Consider the following 18,327-nt stretch of genomic DNA (forward strand, 5'->3'; position numbering starts at 1 on the left):
TGGGCCCCCGTCTGGTGGGGACCTTTCCTCCCCCTCCTCCCTGAGCCCTCTTCGGGGCCCCACCCAGAAGGGATCAGAGCATCCCCCCACACACACACCATTTTTTAACTCTTCCCGAGCACTAAAATCAGCACTGCTGGTGGCGGTCCTGCCCAGAGGCTCGCGGTGCCCACCACGTCCCCCAGAGGCCCAGCCCACAGTGCCTGTCCACCCATGTGTCAGGATCCCGGCAGTGGGGCCTGGAGCGGCCCTTTCTAGGCCACAGTGAGCATGTTGGGTCTCACCGGCAGCCCAGTTAGTGGAGCTAATTTCAGCATGACGTCTGGTCTCTCTGGACCTGCTCTAGGTGTCTGCGAGGTGGCAGTCAGCTGGAGGACAAGCTGTCACTGCTCCCACCCCGCCACCGCCCCGTCCAGCATCCCGGGAAGGTGAGAATCATGGGTCCTCACAGGCCTTCGAGAGCAGGCGTGCACCAGCAGACCCACCACACAGAGTGGTGGCCTCCATTATTTGGGGCTGCGGTCAGCACGGGGGCCACGTCTAAGCCTGGAGAGCCCACACAGCAGCAGGTATGGCCGGCGCCCAGAGACCAGAAAGAGCACAGCAGTGGGAGAGGAGCAGGACCCCATGCCCCACACAGCTCCCACCTGCAGGACCGGCTCCCACCGTCCTGCCGACGCGCACTGCCGCTCAGCTGCGCTCAGGTGCCCCTGCGGTGTTATTCCCGCACTGTTCTCGGCGGTGACCACAGTGGGGTGTTCAAGCAGCACCCGCAAAGCAAGGCCCGGGAGCAGACCCTCATCACACCTGACTCAGGTCACACCAGGCCTTCTCCCAGCGGACTCTCCAGATGCCGGCCTGGGTGCCTAGTTCTGCAGTCTGAAGAGAAGGCATGACTGGGTGGCAGGGTCAGGGTGGCCCAGGTCTCAGCCCAAACCTTGACCCAGTCCTGAGGGCCAACGTGACGCCCTGCCCTGGACTGCAGCACCCAGGGCCACGGGAGGGTTCAGGGGTGGAGTGAGACCAGCACTGCCGGCCATCTGCCCTGAGGGGACGGCACTGCCCTGGGCTCTAAGCCCTGCACCCCCCACAAATCCATAATAAAAATAATCTCTCATTTTCCTGATGTGCCCCAGTTCCAGAAGTGCCTCCTGACACGTCATGGTGTTGATGCGTGAGAAGAGCCAGGAAGGCACAGCTGACCCCGTTTCACAGAATTGCATCACGGAGGGCTCAGGAGCCCAAAGGGGCAGGGGGCACCCTGTCCTGCCTCCTCGATGAGGACACAATGACCATTCACAGGCCCCCAGCCCAGAGGAGGCTGCCGGAGCTCCTGCCAAAGGCCTAGTCCAGAGAAGCTGGGCCGTGCTGCCTTGTGAGGCTACCGTTGCTGCCCGGGGGGCTCCCCGCCTGGGATGCAGCCTGGGGCCTGCGTCACCCAGTGGCCCCAGGGGCACAGCTCCCCTGAGAGCTGGGCAGCTCAGGCTGCCAGACACACCGGGGGCATCGGGTCTGAGGAGAACAGGATGTGGTCCCATCCCTGAGGGGAGGAGCGCAGAGTGAGCGTCTGGGTCCCACCATGGGCCGGCAGAGGAGCAGGCAGAGAGGGGCCGGGCCTGCGGTGAGGGAGGAACGCCCTCTTCCTCCCCAGAGCCCCCAGAGCTGCTCAGCCTGGGCTTGGGCACCCCTGAGCCAGGCACACCCCCCCAAGGCAGCACATTCCCAGCACGCTCCCTGGGCCTGCACAGAACACATCTGGCTATTCCCAGCCCAGGGTCAACTGAAGCGTGGACGCACACCCGGCCTTCAGGGCAGCTACCCAGTCCACCCGCCACTGGCCTGGGAACAGGCGGCACAGGCTCACACCTGTGGGTGGGTCAGCTCCAATGCAGGGCCACCCACAAGGCCCGTCAGTGGGCACTGCTGAGGCCCAGGGGGCTAGTGTCCTGGCCCCATCCCTGTTACCCTCGCCTGGCCTAGGACTGCAGCCTGTCAGGACACAGGCGGCTGAAAGTCTGTGGTGCCAGCACCACCGCAGGACACCACTGTCCATGGCCAGTGCTGACTCCACACGCCATCCCGGCCTCTCCCACCCGCAGGGGCCGACGGGCGCGCAGGGCGAGGCTGAGTCCCTGGGGTAGGCCCAACCCGCAGGAGGAGGGCAGGGGGGAGGGGGCGGTGCCAGGGCCTGGCCCCAGGTGGCAGGAGTGGGCGGGGCACCTGCCTGCGCTCTGCCCGCCTGTGTGCCCGCTCACTCATTCACTTGGCCCCCGCTGTCACTCACCATCACTTGGTCCTTGTCACTCGGCCCTCGCCGGCACCGTCCAAGGTAGGTCTGACGAACTGGCCCCGCGTGCAGAGCAGGAAGCCGAGGCCGGGGTTTCTGGGACTTGGCAGGTTCCACTGGGATGACCCAGACCATCCTAACCCCAAATGCCACTGCCTGTTGGTCTCGTAGCCGAGGGCGGCTGTCCTGCGCGTCCCAACAGGCCCGACCCCACCGGCGGGGAGGACCCCCTCGGTCTCCGGGCGGGCGGGGCGGGGGCGGGGCGGCCGAAGGGGAGGGAAGCCGCGTCCTGCGCCGTGCGCGCCGCCCGCAGTGCCCGCCGAGCGCCGTGGCCGGGGGCGTCGCGGGGCGCGCGGGACGGGCGGCCGGCTCCGGCGGCGCTGCGCGCAGGTAGGGCAGGCGGGGCAGGCGGGGCAGGCAGTGGGGGCTGCGGGCAGGGCCGCCGCCCCCGCCCCCGCCGCGGAGAGCCCCCAACCACGTGGCTGTCCCGGGCAGGGGTGGGGATGCTGAACTTGGGGTCTCTGGGAGGGGAGCAACCGCATGCCCATTGGCTGCCCCCCCCCAAAAAAGGCCGGCTCTGCTCCCCTACGGCTCTTACCCGTGGCTCGTGACTGACCCTCCCACGACTCCTAGTGTGGCTGCTCTGTCCCCAGCCGACCAGGGCTGACCCCCGCCCAAGATGGAGATCTTCTAGCCTGGAGTCCCTCCACAGGCTGGTGCAGGCAGGGTCACACTCCTGTCACCCCCTGCCCACCCTCCCAAGGTCCAGAAAGCCAGTCCCCTGGTTCTCAGCCTCCCCTGAGGGGAGCAGGGCCTGGGGGCCAGTGAGGGACTCCCTGGGCCCCTGGAGTGGGCTTTGGTGGGGGAGGCAGGAAGCAACCCACTTTGTCAGGCTGGTGCACAAGCAGCAAATGGGCCCAGCGGCTTGTGAACAGTGTGGGGGGCAACACTGGGCAGCAGAAGGCTGTAGCCACTCCAAGTCCCAGACCAGCTGTGCAGCCTGTGACCCCAAGACTCTCAGCACCTACTCCCCCCAGCCCCTTGGCTACAGATGCAAATTGCAGCCAAATCCTCCAGGCCCCAAGATTAATTTCCTCTGGGTAGGCTTTCCCATGCAAAGCAGAGGGAAGGCGCATGAAGGCCAGGCACAACCCCGCCCCTCACGTGAGGGTCTAGATTGCCCCTCTGCAACCAGGAGTGGGAAGTGGGCCTCCCAGTTGGAGGGTGGGTTTTCAGGAACCCATCTGTGCTATGTGCCTAGTCCTGCTATCGCTAAAACACTGCCCCTTCTCTCTCCAACCAAGAGACCACGCCGTGGTAAGGCTCTGATGGGAGTGGGAGGTGAGGATGCAGAGCTCAGAGTAAAAAGTTTTCTCTGCAGTTAATTAGCCCCAAGAGAGAGGGGCAGGCACACGGGGCCTCATTAGTGCGGCCTCAGCTCCAGGCCCTGCACCCTGTGGACTATGTGGGTGCCTCTGCGGACCCCCCAGGAAAGGGGTGGTACAGCCCTGGGGACCTCCCAAGCAGTAGACTGGGTGTCAGTCTGCTGGGGAGGAAGCATCTGGGGGGGTGACTGCAGGCTGGCAGCCCCCTGGCTGTTGCTTCCTCCTGTGTCCTCTAGCCCCAGGCTGGCCACTTCCGAAGCTCCCGACGCCATGGAGGAGTGGGATGTGCCCCAGATGAAGAAAGAGGTGGAGAGCCTCAAGTACCAGCTAGCCTTCAAGAGGGAGATGTCGTCCAAGACCATCCCTGAGTAAGTGCCCAGGACCCCACGGAGCCTCGGCCCCACCCCACCCAGGGCCAGCTCGGATGTGCATTTCATTTCCCTGCCCTACATTCGTTTGCATGAGCCAGAAACACAGCCCTGCACCTTGCCGTCGGGCAGCCCTTCCACAAAGCCAGGCACCCCCCTGCTCAACCCTCCCCACCCTGCCCGACCACAGGCTCCTCAAGTGGATCGAGGATGGGATCCCCAAGGATCCGTTCCTGAACCCCGACCTGATGAAGAACAACCCATGGGTGGAGAAGGGCAAGTGTGCCATCCTGTGAGGTCCCCCCGCCCTGCGCCCAGCCAGGCTCTCGCTTCTGTAGGGAGGACAGCTCTATAAAGGGGTGACTTTTATAAAGACTTTGTGAGAGCATCCGTGCTTTTGTACATTTTCTGATGGAGAAAAGGCAACACGACAGCATCAAGCGTGGGCCCTGGGGCGTCTCATGTGGACCCAGGGCATCCAGCGTGGGTTGAGGTACCCAGCGTGGGCTCACGGTGTCGGGTGCAGCCCCGGCTACAGCAGGTCCTTGATGCAGACGCTGCGCCGCACGGCATTGGAGACACCCTCCTTGAAGCGAAACCAGACATCACTCCTGCCCACCGCCGTGCCTATGCGCCACACAGCTGTCTCGGTCTCAGGGGCCGCATCTCCTGTGGAGGCCGCACAGTTGCTCCTCTGCCTTGCCCCAGCCCCTCCCGCCCTCCCGTGCCCCACACACCTGCATTCAGGGCTGCCGCTCTCTTGATGACCACACGACCAAAGAAGTCCCTCTCAGGCTGAAGGGGGCAGGCTGGTCAGGCTCTCAGGACAGACCCATGGCGGGCACTCCCTGCCCTGGGGGTAGGGCCCAAGGCCCCCTCCCAGGGAGGAGCAGATGCCCACCTCCCCTTCTCAGGCCCGCTTCACGCTGGAGCAGAGCCCCTCAGCACGTATCCCTTCGGTCCCTCATCACCCACATGGCAGCCTCCTCCCGCCACAAGCGGCAGAGCCCCCTCTTGCCCAGATGGGAAGCTGGAACCCCCAAGGCTGAGCACAGGCAGGTGACAGGCCCCCCGGGGCTGAGAGCCAGCCCCACCCCTCACACCTTTTCCTCCAGGGCCGCTCTCTTCAGGATGCGCTCCAGCCGCCGCTCTAGCCGCTGCTCCTCATGGCTGCGTGAGGTGGGTGGCTGTGCGCCTTTCTCCCCGGCACCCCCCAGTGGAGCCTTGGCCCCTGGGGGAACCCCGTCCACCTGCGGACAGAAGGTGTGGTGAGGGCTGACTGGGCAGGGCCACTCCAGGGACAAGATCCCTTCCAGCGAGCCTGCCCTCCAAGGCCTGGCTCTGGCCCAGAGCCCAGGGAAGGCTTACCTGGGGGCTGTCCCCAACCCGCGCCAAGGCCTCTGCCCGCCGCATCTTCTCCATCTCGATCTCGCGGGCAATCAGCTGCTTGGCCTGGTAGGTGAGGGGTTTTCGGGCGGGCAGCTCAGGAAAGCGACAGACCTCCTCCACATTCCTGCTCTCAGGGAGGGTCAAAGGTGAGCGCCATCCGCAGGCACCACCAGGCGCTACCTGCCTCTCTTGATGACCACACGACCAAAGAAGTCTCTCTCGGGCAGACGGACACCAAAAAGCGGGAGGTGCGGTGTGTGTCTCAGTCCTGGCAATACAATGCCTGGGCCCCACAGCAGCAGGGGATGACCCACCCCAAGCCAGTTTCCCCAACTGCTTGTGGGCATGAGAAGGGAGCCGTCCCAGGGCTGCAGAATGAAGAAACGAGACGACAGGGCAGCGCCCAGACTCCAGGCTAGGGCTGAGCACCGGGAACTGCCACCATTACTGCCTCCTTGCAAATGGCACAGACAGGGATGGGCACTGGTCCCCTTGTTGGGCAGCGGGGCCCCGGGGAACATCTCAGGATGGGGCAGCAGCCCTGGGGAGCTCGAGGGCCCTCTGGGGGCAGCGCCTGGGGGACACTGAGGCAGGCAGAGCTTCTGCAGTAAGCCTCAGGTCCCAGGGCCGTGCCTGAGTTGAGACACCCCACCTCACAATCAAATCTGGGCAAGCACTGAGCTAGAACGGACCCCCTACCACTGCCCCAAAGACGGAAAAAGAGAGACTCACACCTCACCAAGATTCCTGGCCTGAGTGCCAGAGCACCTGGAGCCCAGCCTCCTGTCCCTGGCACCCTGCCCCAGGTGCTGCCCAGACTCACGGCTCTAGCCTATAGACGTACTGCCCGTCGGGCAGGCGCTCCTGACGGTAGGTGAGGCTGTAGGCCAGCATGGTGCCCACGAGGCCAGCCAGCTGCTGCTTCTCACGAGCGCTGTACAGCTGCGTGCTCACCTGTGGGCAGGGATGCTGAGCGTGGCCAGGGCCTGCCCCCACCAGCAGCCCCACCCCCACTCTGAGGAGGCACTCACAGGGCGCAGCTTGGGCGCAAGGATGTCCAGAATCAGGCAGAGGCCGTCCAGGACGAGAGCCTGAGGGGCAGTTCGACTGCGGGTGGTGGGTGCGACGCCCGCCACCAGCGTCTGGATGAGGTTCTGTGTCCGGCTTGTCCGGTTCTGGGCCTGGGGTGGAGGAGGAAGCGGGCCTAGGTAACCTAGGATCCCTGGGCCAGACCGCAGGCCCGGGCAGGGTGCAGGGGACACACCTCCTGCTGGCTGCTGGGGAAAGCAATCCTCGGCACGTGGCTGGACGCAAAGAGCAGGTGGAAGGCTGCCGGCAGGAAGGGCAGGTAGCGCAGCAACTGGAAACTCTGGCCATGGTGGGCAGCGCGGCTCAGCAGGTCGTCAAAGGCCAGCCAGTCAAGGGCCGTGCACACAGTCCCCAGGCTGGAATCCCGCAGCCGCAAGCGCAGGAAGTTGTCGAACAGGCCCTGGGGGTAAGCAGGCGGGTGGGCCGCTGAACCCCCAGCCTCAGCCGCCAGCCCCCACACAAGCACCCCTGCACCCCGCCACCTCCTCTCTCTGGGACAGCTGCTAAAACCAGCCAGTGGCCCTGGGGCCCCAAAGAAGCCAGGAAGGCCCAGCCTGCCACCCCACTGTGTGGACCAAAACCCTGAGAGGTACAGGAAAGAAGCCCCGCCCATGACTGCCTCAAGGAGCCCACAGGCCCCGTGCCCACACCCCCCCAAAGGAAGCTCTGGACCAGCACGGAGGACACGGATCCCCTGCTCTTGTTCCACGTGACACTCCCACCCCCTTGGGGCGTAGCACAACCCTCCCCATAGCTTCCAGATTTACTCAGACCCACAGCCACTAATCCAAAGCTGCTTAGTCAGGGAGCCAGCTTAGGCCAGGCTTCCCGGGGGGTTGGGGGGGTGGGGGGGGCATCTCTGCCACCTGCTCAAGCCAAAACTTTGCCCTGCCTGCTCCACGCATGTCCCTGTTCCCGCAGCTCACGTCCAGGATGGGGACCCTCCCACGCACTGACTCAGGCTGTCCAGCCGCTCCAGCCCCACTCACGTGCGTCCCGACCAGCAACCAGAGTGACCCCCTGAGTCAGAGGACTCCCCCACCACACACCCAGCCCACCTCCCCTCCCTGCCAGCCCACGCTGGCCACCACCCCGCCGCCCCCAGCACCAGCTAGTCCCTCCTCCCGGGCCCCTGTGCCTGCTGGCCATCATCTCTGAGAGAGCTCCCTGATGCCCTGTGTCCGCAACCCCGTGCTCCCACCCCGTTTCTCCTTGAGCCTGACACCGTCTGAAGCGTCTCCCGCTCTCTGGGCACAGGACGCAGCCAGAGGCTAGCGTACCGGCACCCCAGAAACATTCATGATGGTGCGAGGTTACCTGGACCACCTTCTCGTGCTCGCCTGCAGAGGCAGCCACGTGCAGGATGTGGTAGAACCGCTGGGAAGCCATGGTCAAAGCCGCCTCAGCAGTGCGGGGCCCCAGACCCAGGTGCCCATCACTGAGCAGGAGCATGTGTGGGGGCGGGGCCGGCTCCTGGCCCCAGCGTTGCCTGCAGAGGGGTGCCAAGGCTGCAATGGGGACCTGCCTCTTCAACCCCCTCGTGGTGCCCTGCTCCCCGAAGCGGCCCCGACGTCTGCACACAGACGATGCTCTGGAGGTCCCGAAGAGCACCCCGGGGCCCGTGCGGCACTGCGCCTGTCGCTGGAGGCGGGACTGGCCTGCCCGCTTACCTCTGGGCTCGGGGTAGCTGGAACACCTCCTGCCACACGGAGAAGAGCCCCTTGCGCTGGTCCTTGAGACCGACTCGGGTGGTCTGCACAGCCCACACACTCAGCTGCCGCCGGCCCCGCCCATGAAGAAACTGGACAGGGGGGCAGGGGCTGATGAGAGGCGGCTGAGCCCCGTCGCACCCCAGCAGCAGCCCCCGACGCACCTGCGCACCTGCAGGGTGTTGATGCAGGCACGGATGTCATTGTCCGTCTTCTCACAGAGAGCTGCCAGCGCTCCCGGGTCGGCCCGCATGCCCTGTCGCACGGAGATCTGCAGGGAGGCGGGAGGGTGGGCGGCTGCTCCCCCAGAAACCCTCTCTGAGAGCCCCTCTTCCCTAGAACACAAATGATCCCCGCGGACCAGCCTTGGTCCCTGCATTGAACCATCTACTGCCAAAGAGCAAACGGGTCCAGCCGCCCCCACATCCTGGGGCCAGCCGGGGGATGGGGCCCTGGATGGGAGAGGGGATGGCAAGAGAGAGGGAGACATGCAGGGGCAGGGACAGGGGACACATCCCCCAACTCCGCAGCCCCCAGTCACGTGTCCCCCGCCCCAGCCCTCACAGACCTCCTGCAGCCGCTGCGTGAGCCTCGAAGACAGTATGGGCGGGAAGTGGAGCAGGAAGGCTTGCTGTCTCAGCTGCCTCAGGGAGGGCACAAACCTGCAGGGGGACGGGCACGTGCACACCACGCCACCCGGCCGGGGACATCAGGATGTGTGCCTCAGCCCAGCAGGCAGAGGCAGCCAGGTAGGGTTGGGGGGACACCCTCCCAGGGGCCCTCTGCCCTCCTGTGGAGGCCCCACCACCACGACCCTCCCTGTGCAAAGCTCTGCTCCCCCCCACTCACTGGTCATTGCAGATGCAGATGATTGGCCTCATCAAGAGCCCCCCCTCGGCCCGGTGCCGCCGTCCCCCACTTGTGGGAACAATCGGACCCCCTGACTCTGCATGCTGTGGGCCCTTGCGGTCCAGGATGCTCAAAAGAACATTGATGGCAGCCTAGGGAATGCAAAAAGGACACAGTGAGCCCTAGCCGTTGCCCACCCACCTGCCCACCCACTAGGGCACCCAGGAGGCCCACCACAGGGGCCCCGTCGATCTCATCGATGACCAGGCAGTTGGGCTTCCCGCCAGCACCCAGCACCGACTCCATCTGCGTGGCCGCCTCAATGCACGTGCGGAAGGCCTCAGGGCTGCGGTCATCACTGGAACCATGAGGCCAGGGGTAGAGCCGTCAGGGCAGCGTGGCCGCGGCCAAGACAGCAACCAAGGTCCCTGAGAGGCAGTCTCCAGGGCTGAGCCACCACGCCTACACCTCCAGGCTACCACCCCAGCATGACCTGAGAAAGCAAGAACTCCACTCCACCATCCCCACCTCCAACCCACTGGGGTCTCAGGGCTGAGTCAGGACAGAGGCTGGCCTCCCTGCCACTCACCTTGCATTCATCTCCACCACGCAGTACCCAGCATGACGCGCAATCACATGAGCCAGGGTGGTCTTGCCAAGCCCCGGGGGCCCACACAGCAGCGCCACCTGCAGCCAAGACAACGCAGATACACACCTGCTACTACCTGTTACTGCTCTGGGGACCCCCACCCCGCCTGACCTCAAGGCTGAAAACCCTGTCCCATGAGACCTGCTACTGAGGGATGCAGGGATGAGGGACCCCACCGTGGTGACCGAACAAGAGCAGACCCCACATGCTTGTGCTTCATGCATGACATGTCAGAACCAGACAAAGTCCTACGTGACACAAGCAACGAGATCTGACAGGCACAGCTATTCCTGGCACGACGGACCCCCAGAAACCACCGTCACCGTAAGCATCCTGGGAAGGACCAGAACCCTCCAGAGAGACACACCTTACCCGAGTCATCAGAACAGACTCAGAGTCCAATGCACAGCACTGACATTCCCCAGCAACACGCTGACACTGTAACGCCCCAGCTGCGGGGGCACTATATGTGCCACGGGGCCCCGAGAGGCTGCCCGGCAGCACATCCCCTGGGCTCAGACATGGCCGTGGCACAGCCATCTGGGGCTCACCTTCTGCCGGGGCCGCCGGCTCGCGTCCAGCTCAGCCTCTAGCATGTCCTCCAGCACCTGCTCGTGGCTTTTCCATTTGCTGGAGCCTGGGGCCTCCTTGCCGCCCCGGGTCAGCTCCGCACTGGGCCTTGGCTTCCTAGCGGGCCTCTCTCGGCCGAACACCACCAGGTCCCACAGCTTCAGCCACTTGAGGAGGCAGCGGTTAGTGAACTGCAGGAAGGGAAGCGCGGCCTGGAGGAACCACCAGCACCCAGGACTCCCTTTGCCTGCCCTTCCTATCGACCTGCTTTCGTGAGCCCCAGACAACATACAAGGAGGCCAGAGCTAAGTGACCAGTGACAAGTGACCAGTGCCTGAGGTTATCCTGCCAGTGAGTGACAGAGTGAGGTTCACACCAGGCACTCCATCCCTGCAACACTGACCCCTGCAGGAACCCCCACCATCCCCAGGAGTATCCCAGCATCAGCTTCAATAAGAATGAAAAAGAAACAGAAACTCCAGGTGCTTGAACTATCTCTTCCGGGGCACCTGGGGGGCTCAGGCTGTTAAACGTCTCCCTTCGGCTCAAGTTGATCGCAGAGTTCTGGGATCGGGCCACATCAGGCTGCCTGCTCATTGGGGAGTCTGCTTCTCTCTCTGCCCCTGCCCATGCTCACGCTATCTCACTCCCCCAAATAAATAAATAAATAAAATCTTTAAAAAAAAAAAAAAAAAGACCATCTTTTTCATTCTAACGCTCCATGAGCTGGCAACATAACAGCTAGCTGAATTCTGCACTTTTCGTTTTTGGCAACAAAAGAGCCCATAATGCTTGAACAAGAATAAAGTCTTACGTCGTCACTAAGCAGCTCCGTGTAGGACCGAGGGGCGAACTCATCCACCCAGAGGCAGTGCTGGGAGTCATCTTGGTTGCTGGCCAGCTCTTCCTCAGGAGCCGCCAAAGGCTGGACCTCCTCCGACCTGAGGCTGGAGAATACCGTGCGTTTGGAGGGACCGCACACCCCCCCCGACTACAGGCTGAAGGTCAGGGGTGCAAGGGCCCACCGTGTCACCTGCGAAGTGTGTCTGAGAGCCGATGGGCCTCCTCGAGCAGCTGCTGCCTCCGCTATGCAAACACCAGAGGTTGGGATCCAGATGGCTCCAACATGCAGACCCCCAGAGCCACCCTTCTCTTCCCAACAAGCCCCACCTCACTGTCGACCTGCTCCTTCAGGGACACGAAGGACACCCCCAACAGATCCAGCTGCCCATGGCCTCGCCACCAGATATCAGGGAAAGGGGTCTGTAGGGAAGTGAGGGCAGCATTCATCACCTTCCAGAATGTAACCAGCAACAGACCCCTTCCCAACAGTGCTCAGGGACCCAGGGAGCATTTTTCAGATTGAACAGATCAACAACAGGACAAGCCCCCTCTCTAACCAAGAATTCCAAGGAAAAAAGACACTGGGATGGGAAGAACTCTAAGGAAGAAAAAAAAAGAGACAAAAAAGAGATATGAGGGGGAAGGGGAGAGGGAGTCAAGCCCGGTGAACTTCCTGAGGGGTCCCCAAGGTCCCAGTGGGGATATGAGGTCTAGGACTCTCCTGGACAGCACTGAGCCCCCCACCTCCCCTTGCGGCCACACAGCACCCACCTGCACCCCTGTGCCCACTGGGTCAGCTCGAAGGACCAGAAAAGCCCGGCTGCCACCCGTGGAGGTCACACTGACATAGTCCTCCAGGACAGGGGGCCGCCTCAGGACAGGATTTCGGGCTGCCAGCGAGGCCTGCAGGAGACCCACATAAGCACCAGCATCCAAGGGCCTGGGAAAGGACAGTGACTGTCTTGGGGTCTCTCGCCTCCTGCTACCATCACAGGAAGCCAGATCCACTCAACTATACATCCCTCCCACCTACCCTCCGCCCCAGGCCTCCGGAAATCCAGGGCCCTTCCACAATCCCTGGGACACCTGTGCCCCAAGCCACACACCCCTTGCCCCACAGCTCAGCGGGGACCTCAGGACTCGGTGGGGGGGTGATGTCCCCGGCAGGGGAGTCAGGAAGGAGCGGCTCTTCCACCTCCTCGGGCCTGAAGTTCAGCTTCTTGACGACTTCCAGCCGAAGCCGCTTGACCCTGGGGGCTGGGGAGGCAGAAGGAAGGAACAGAGGCTCTTCCCCAGCCTCACACTCCGCCCCTGTGCCCTGGGCCCCTGTGGACATACTGGGGGGCAAGGCCCTGTCTCTCGAGATGTGGTCGGCCAGCTGCCTTTTCTTAGCACTGCCTTTGTGGTTCCCTGGAGGTCCACCTGGAGAGCAGTGAGTGGCAGCGTCCCCTCCAGCAACGGCCTCCTCGAACGTCAGCCGGGACAGGCCCGCCGTGGGCCAGGGGTCCCTGGAGGGTGACAGAGCCGCCGTGCCTGCCAGGACAGAAAGTTGACAGCTGCTGCGCCAGGTCGGCGCGTCCCCTCATACTGGCAAGAGGCCTGCCAACGACCGCGCCCGGAGGGCCCTTCTCGTTCCAGCCTCGCGGCCCCCGTTCTCCTCCCCTCCTCCAGGCAGCCCTCCCGGACTACAGGGGACGGGGCTGCAGCGGGGCCCGCGCCCACCTTCCAGCTCGGCCAGCACCTCCAGCTCGTCCGCGAACTGGCTCTGGAAGTCGTCCTGGGCAGCGCCCAGCTCAAGCTCGGGGTCCCCCATGGCGCCCGCTGCCACCGGACCAGCCGCCCGCTCCGAACCTCCCGCGCCGCCGCCGCGCGCCGTGCCCGCCCCCAGCGTCCCGGCGCCGCCAATCTCTGGCCGGCGTGCCCGGCGCCGCTCGCCATTGGCCAACGGGAAGAGTGGGGCGGAAGGGGGCTGCGCGCGCAGCCGGGGCGGGGCCGGCCAGTGCGTCGGCCCTGCACGCTCATCGTTGGCCCGTACGGCTGCCCGTCCGTGGCGTGGGCGGGGCGCGGGCGGGGCTGCGCGCTCCGGCTGGGCCCTGTGAGGCGCGGCTCCGGGGTCGCTGGGTCGCCAGGCGCGGGGGCGAGGGGCTGGAGCCAGGGCCCGGCAGCGGCCTCGCGGGGCCCGGGCGGCGCGGCCGGGCTACAGGTCGGTCCCGGAGTGGGCGGGGCCGCGGGAGGTGTTCGCAGGCGGCCTGCGCCCATCAGACGCAGGGGGCGGGGGCTACCGGGGAGGGGGTGTCTGCGTGGTGGGAGGGGGCGTAGGGGGCCCCCCCTCACTCGGCTGACCTGGCGCTCCCTGGCCGTGGGGGGCGCGCAGCTCCTCTCCTTGCCACTCCGCTCAGGAAAAGGCCCCCGTGGCGCGTTGGTGCCCCGTCCCGCGGGGCGGGGGTGTCCGCGGGGGTGGGCCGGAGAGCAAGGCTGCTTCTCCCGGTTTGGGCAGCCCCACGGTCCGAGCTCAGAGGTGGGCGTGGAGAGGGACCTCGCGGGTGCACACGCCGTGGGGCTGTGCGCTTGGCTGACACCGCGTTAGCGGCTTCCCACCCACGACCCTGGGGACCCTGATGAGGCCAGTGCCGGACTCCCCGTGAGCCCCCACGCCACGCGCTTGCCCTGCGTTGCAGGCCTCCAGCATGGAACCCGGACGAATAGAGAACTTGTCCGTGGTGTACCAGAGCCAGGACTTCCTGGTGGTGAACAAGCACTGGGACCTGCGTATCGACAGCAGGATGTGGCGCGAGACTCCGACCCTCCAGAAGCAGCTGCGCCACCACTTTCCTGAGTTGGCGGATCCTGACACCTACTATGGGTTCAGGTAGCAGAGGCCGGCCCTGATCGCCCCCAGCGGCTTCTGTGGGAGGAAGTGGCCACCCCCCACCCCTGGTCTCGCCAGCCCTGACCCCCTGCCCCATGTCAGGTTCTGCCACCAGTTGGACTTCTCCACCAGCGGGGCGCTCTGTGTGGCCTTGAACAAGGCGGCAGCGGGCAGCGCTTACAAGTGCTTCAAGGAGCGGCGCGTCACCAAGGCTTATCTGGCTCTGGTAAGGCCTGACCAGTCCCCCGGGCAGGGGATTCCAACCCTCAGCTGCTTTGGCAGACCGTGAGTGTCAGGCGGGCTCCCCGGCAGTGGCGGGTGGCCCTGAGAGCAGCTTGTGAGTCTGCCCAGCAGGTGCGGGGACACGTGCGGGAGAACCGGATGACCATCAACTATGCCATTGGCAGGAACAGCACCGAGGGTCGGGCTCACACCATGTGCATCGAGGGCACTCAGGGTACGGAGGGCAGGACTCATCACCCAGTGGGGGCCCTGAGGGAGCTGGGCTGAGGTGGGTCGGGCTCTGTGCGTGTCCAGCCAACCCTCACACCTCATCTTGCTCTGCACAGGCTGCGAGAACCCGAAACCAAGCCTTACAGAGCTGGTGGTTCTGGAGCATGGGCTGTATGCCGGCGATCCTGTCTCCAAAGTACTGCTGCAGCCCCTCACAGGTGTGTCCCGGGGCAGGGAAGGAAGCTTTCCAGGCCCGCTTGCTGTCTGCTAACGGTGCCCCCCCGCACGTGCACCAGCATCTCTTCATGCAGGGTACTGTGGTGTTTTTGTTGTCCATGAGAGGAAGTGGTGGCAAGGGGCAGAGCGACCAGCCTGGGGCCACTCTGCTCTTTTCACCCGCCTGTCCTGGGCCTTGCTATCCTGGAAGGCCAGCGGGGTTCTCCAGCACACCTGGCTTTGCCCCTGCTGGCAGTGACCTCGGGGTTGACTCCTTTTCTAAGCTCTGACATTCTCGTCTGTAACGGAAAACAGGGTGTGCCATTTCTAGGAGTTTTGTGGGGCTTGAAGAGGGCAACGGGGGATAGGGTTAGGGATGATGTGAGTGAGTGCGGGGTGGGCACGGAATGGCACCCCCACCCTACCAGTCCCCTTGGCTCACAGGTCGGACACACCAGCTGCGTGTGCATTGCAGTGCCCTCAGCCATCCTGTCGTGGGGGACCTGACGTACGGGCAGGCACTGGACCAAGAAGACCAGCCGTTCCGCATGATGCTGCACGCCTTTTATCTGCGCATCCCCACTCACGCCGAGCGTGTGGAGGCCTGCACACCAGATCCCTTCGTGCCGGCGCTCGATGCCTGCTGGAGCCCCCACACCCTGGTGCAGTCACTGGACCAGCTCGTCCAGGTCCTGAAGGCTGCTCCAGACCCTGATCCCACAGAAGGGAGCCCTGGGCCTTGCAGCACTCCCACGCCCCCCAGCAAGCCCCCTGAGACAGAGGCACAGCGGTCCTCATGCCTGCAGTGGCTATCAGAGTGGACCTTGGAGCCTGACAACTGAGCGCAGCTGGGTGGGAGTGGCCGGCTGGGCCCAGGAGGGGATGGGGGCTGCAGGGGAAAGCCCCTGGCCCATCGTGAGTCAGGGGTGTCCCTGTGTATGGCCACACTATGGATGGGGCCTGAGGCCCTGGTTAGGCCTAGAGAGGGGCTGGCAGGACCAGCAGGGGGAGCCAGGCTGCCGGCAGTTTGGAGGATGGGACCTCCCTCCGAGCCCCCCTCCCTGGGGAGGGGAAACCAAGGCCTGCCTTCCTGGCTCCAAAGTTTCCTTCCTAGGGCCTTGTTTTATAGATTTGCCTAGGGTCACTCTGTAAGAGACAGAGCCAACAGTAGGGCCGGCCTCGAGTTAGGCTTTTGCTGGGCCCCCGGGCCTCAGAGCACGTGCTCCTCATTGCTCTTCTCGGACCTTCTGTGTGGGTCAGTCTATCCTGGCTGGGTCTTCTCCACCTGTGGACCCTGACCCGTCCTGCCCAGCCAATGCTGCCTCGTGCCTTTGCTTTTACCAGACTCTGCTTGTGGGCCTCCTCCTCCCCACCCACACGGCACATGGGGAAGGGTCTGAGCCACGCCCCTCGATCCTCTCACAGGGCCTAGGCTGCCACAGGTCCTCAGACTGCAGCTGGGGAGCAAGAGTGGCCAGCCCTCATCTCTTCCATCCTGAATGACGTGCCCACGTCGGCCTAGTTGCAGCTGAGCTCCGGGGCCTCAGAATAAATACTCAGTGACTGACCTCATGAGTGACTATGAATCCATCTGATGGGGAGCTTTTGGGGGCCCCAGACCCCTGCTGTCTTCCCTGCACTGGGCAGATCTCTGCTCTAGGGCCCTCAGCAGGAGCCAGGCTGGACCTCGTGGTTCAGGTTGCTGACCTGTCCTTCCCCTGCCATGCAGTGAGCACCCTGCAGTCTAGTGTGAAGGCTGGGCTCTGGGTGGAGCACTGAAATTGGATCAGCCCTGTTCCTAGAGATCCCCAGCTCTCCTAGCCAAAAGCATTGTAGCGCCCATCTGTTCTCACCAGGGTCCCTCCCTAGAGCCATTGTCCCCACGTCCTCCTTAGGGCCCTCCAGCATCAGAACACCAGCTACCCTGCAGGGTGGGCACTCCTGGCTGGGGTGGGCCCTGGGGGAGAGCAGAGGGCAGGCGTGGCCAGCTGGAGGACACTGGTCTGGACTCCTTGGCCTGATGGGGCTCATGGGCTGGGCCTACAGAGCAAACAGCAGAGAAGTTGGAGGGCGGACAGACAGACTGGTAGCCCCCAACGTAGGGAGATAGGATAGGAAGGTGCACAGGGCTAGGCCCCACCCTGTGGAATGTATGTTGCCCCACCCCCAGCCCTGCTCTCCCCTTGAAAGGTCAGCTTGACGCCTTGAGTCCCCCAGGACCCAGAGACCATCCACAGGCCAGATCCAGACCTTGCTTCGTACAGGTCGGCCTCAGCCGAGGCCGTGGAGCTCAGACACTGGAGTGCACACTGCCTGTCTGCCCTTCAACACACACCCTAGCTGTGAGTGGGCAAGGTTTGGAAGCTGTGGGAATCGAGCAGGGTCTCCTGGACAAGGATCAAAAGGAGCGTTTCCTCAGGCAGGCGAGAGAAGCCAGACAGACGCTGCAGGTGGGGCAGGCCTGTGACAGGCTAGCTCCTAGGGGCACGTGTGCTGGTGGGGCACTGCCCCCAGTGCTGCCGGGAGGCCAGGAGCACATACAGCTCTATATGGTGATGGGTCGTTCCAGGGCTAGGCAGCGGTCCTCCAGCTGTTAGCCCTCTGGGGTCAGCGTGTCCGCCCGGTCAGCGTGTCTGCTTGGCCCTGAAGCAGGCCCTTTGGGCATGTGCAGCCCTACTTGTGCTGCTGGCTAAACCAGCGTCCCAGGGTTCAAGGCCCGGTACCCTCCTGGCCCTGCCAAATGGGAGTTGCACCCCTCCCAGGCGATGAGGAGAGCGAGGACTCAGCCCGAGGCACCTGGCCCCCCCCCACCCTAGCTGGGGCACCTCCCATTCGGCCCCAGAGGCCCCAGCTCTTGGAGCTGCTCCATCCTGGGGGCACGTGTGGCACAGCTCTTTGCCACTGAGGTCACTGACCTGGTGCCTGCACCCCTCTTACCCCCCAGCACACGTGTACAAACATGTGTGCTCACAGGGCAGAAATCACCACGCACCTCACTGAACCCAGTTACCATGTTGGATTCCCTGCAGGAAACACATGCATCAAACCTGCATGTAGTTGTGGGTGCTCCCAGACACACGTGCGTGCACAAAAACACCTGCACGCATCATAGATGCAGACACGCACACGTATGAAGGCACATCCGATCCTCAGGGCACAGACACATCCTCCAGGGGGAAGGAGTGTGTGCTGGGCGGCTGCCAACCGTGAGCTCAGCCTCGCGCTCCCCCAGGGCTGGAGAGCAGGTGTCTGCTGTGCCGAGGCCCCCAGGGGTGGGCATGGCAGCCTCACCTGACACAGCCCTGGTCCCTCCCCGACACAACTGCCCGGCAGGCATCACTGCAGGAGTGGGTGGCCGGGCAGGCAGGGTGTTGGGTGAGCCATGGAGGTGAGCGGGAACCCAAGAGCCCCGACCGCGCACCACCGCGGTGCCCCAGTGCTCAGCTGCAGGGGCTGACACACTCGGTGGGCTGGGTCACCGGCGTCTGCGGCACCTGGCACCTGGCCTACACCCCCCCCACCCCCCGCATCAGACGGCCACCGCGGGGCCCGGGAGCAGCCTCCCTCCACAGCACATGGTCCCTGTGCTCAGGTGAGAAGTGGGGGCTGGGGCACAGGGCAGTCTCGGTGTGGCCCTGGCTGGGTAGCCGA

At 64.5% G+C, this 18,327-nt stretch overlaps 4 protein-coding genes across 13 annotated transcripts in view; 3 read left to right on the forward strand and 1 right to left on the reverse strand.

Moving 5' to 3' along the window:
- Positions 1-3,932: 3,932 nt before the first annotated feature.
- Positions 3,933-4,337, forward strand: GNG13 (G protein subunit gamma 13). The gene is made up of 2 exons (XM_008696713.2): positions 3,933-4,040; positions 4,231-4,337. The coding sequence occupies exons 1-2, from the start codon at positions 3,943-3,945 to the stop codon at positions 4,334-4,336; spliced, it is 204 nt and encodes a 67-aa protein (XP_008694935.1). The 5' UTR covers positions 3,933-3,942; the 3' UTR covers position 4,337.
- Positions 4,338-4,395: 58 nt separating this feature from the next.
- Positions 4,396-13,006, reverse strand: CHTF18 (chromosome transmission fidelity factor 18). Of its 5 annotated transcripts, none has more exons than XM_040635590.1 (22): positions 12,861-13,006; positions 12,561-12,671; positions 12,245-12,395; positions 11,910-12,078; positions 11,466-11,558; positions 11,329-11,381; positions 11,110-11,242; positions 10,277-10,486; positions 9,666-9,763; positions 9,311-9,434; positions 9,077-9,228; positions 8,796-8,889; positions 8,400-8,498; positions 8,189-8,319; positions 7,836-8,007; positions 6,694-6,918; positions 6,461-6,610; positions 6,253-6,383; positions 5,409-5,553; positions 5,144-5,290; positions 4,778-4,835; positions 4,396-4,709 (listed from the first exon to the last, which is right to left on the reverse strand). In XM_040635590.1, exons 1-22 carry the CDS (start codon positions 12,949-12,951, stop codon positions 4,573-4,575), a joined length of 2,874 nt encoding a protein of 957 aa, XP_040491524.1. In that variant the 5' UTR covers positions 12,952-13,006; the 3' UTR covers positions 4,396-4,572. The 5 variants fall into 5 exon arrangements, 4 of the variants coding, with proteins under 4 accessions (XP_040491524.1, XP_040491523.1, XP_040491522.1 ...); XM_040635589.1 differs by having other exon boundaries at positions 12,477-12,671; XM_040635588.1 differs by having other exon boundaries at positions 12,245-12,671.
- A 222-nt stretch (positions 13,007-13,228) lies between these two features.
- Positions 13,229-16,248, forward strand: RPUSD1 (RNA pseudouridine synthase domain containing 1). 6 transcript variants are annotated; one of them, XM_040635595.1, is made up of 6 exons: positions 13,229-13,341; positions 13,817-14,007; positions 14,110-14,233; positions 14,359-14,464; positions 14,577-14,678; positions 15,105-16,248. In XM_040635595.1, exons 2-6 carry the CDS (start codon positions 13,826-13,828, stop codon positions 15,389-15,391), a joined length of 801 nt encoding a protein of 266 aa, XP_040491529.1. In that variant the 5' UTR covers positions 13,229-13,341; positions 13,817-13,825; the 3' UTR covers positions 15,392-16,248. The 6 variants fall into 6 exon arrangements, with proteins under 6 accessions (XP_040491529.1, XP_040491526.1, XP_040491527.1 ...); XM_040635592.1 differs by having other exon boundaries at positions 15,121-16,248; XM_040635593.1 differs by having other exon boundaries at positions 14,362-14,464; positions 15,121-16,248.
- Positions 16,249-18,058: 1,810 nt separating this feature from the next.
- The window catches only part of LOC103668749 (mesothelin-like protein), a 7,592-nt gene continuing 7,323 nt past the window's right edge, over positions 18,059-18,327 (forward strand). Inside the window, exon 1 of the mRNA XM_040634462.1 lies at positions 18,059-18,064. Within this exon, the coding sequence (XP_040490396.1) occupies positions 18,059-18,064 (6 nt within the window). The remainder of the gene's footprint in view (positions 18,065-18,327) is intronic.

Source organism: Ursus maritimus, unplaced genomic scaffold (assembly GCF_017311325.1).
Source record: "Ursus maritimus isolate PB19 unplaced genomic scaffold, ASM1731132v1 scaffold_2, whole genome shotgun sequence".
Classification (NCBI taxonomy): domain Eukaryota; kingdom Metazoa; phylum Chordata; class Mammalia; order Carnivora; family Ursidae; genus Ursus; species Ursus maritimus.

What these genes read in the sequence shown, in the direction of transcription:
- RPUSD1 (XM_040635592.1), top strand. Translation starts at nt 13,826, where the DNA reads ATGGAACCCGGACGAATAGAGAACTTGTCCGTGGTGTACCAGAGCCAG. An exon ending in CCAAGGCTTATCTGGCTCTG is followed by an intron (nt 14,234 to 14,358) that starts GTAAGGCCTGAC and finishes GAGTCTGCCCAG; the next exon opens with CAGGTGCGGGGACACGTGCG. An exon ending in ACTGCTGCAGCCCCTCACAG is followed by an intron (nt 14,679 to 15,120) that starts GTGTGTCCCGGG and finishes CTTGGCTCACAG; the next exon opens with GTCGGACACACCAGCTGCGT.
- CHTF18 (XM_040635588.1), bottom strand. Translation starts at nt 12,951, where the DNA reads ATGGGGGACCCCGAGCTTGAGCTGGGCGCTGCCCAGGACGACTTCCAG. An exon ending in TCCCCAGCAGCCAGCAGGAG is followed by an intron (nt 6,611 to 6,693) that starts GTGTGTCCCCTG and finishes CCTCCACCCCAG; the next exon opens with GCCCAGAACCGGACAAGCCG. An exon ending in TTGCGCCCAAGCTGCGCCCT is followed by an intron (nt 6,384 to 6,460) that starts GTGAGTGCCTCC and finishes CCCTGCCCACAG; the next exon opens with GTGAGCACGCAGCTGTACAG.
- GNG13 (XM_008696713.2), top strand. Translation starts at nt 3,943, where the DNA reads ATGGAGGAGTGGGATGTGCCCCAGATGAAGAAAGAGGTGGAGAGCCTC. An exon ending in TCGTCCAAGACCATCCCTGA is followed by an intron (nt 4,041 to 4,230) that starts GTAAGTGCCCAG and finishes GCCCGACCACAG; the next exon opens with GCTCCTCAAGTGGATCGAGG.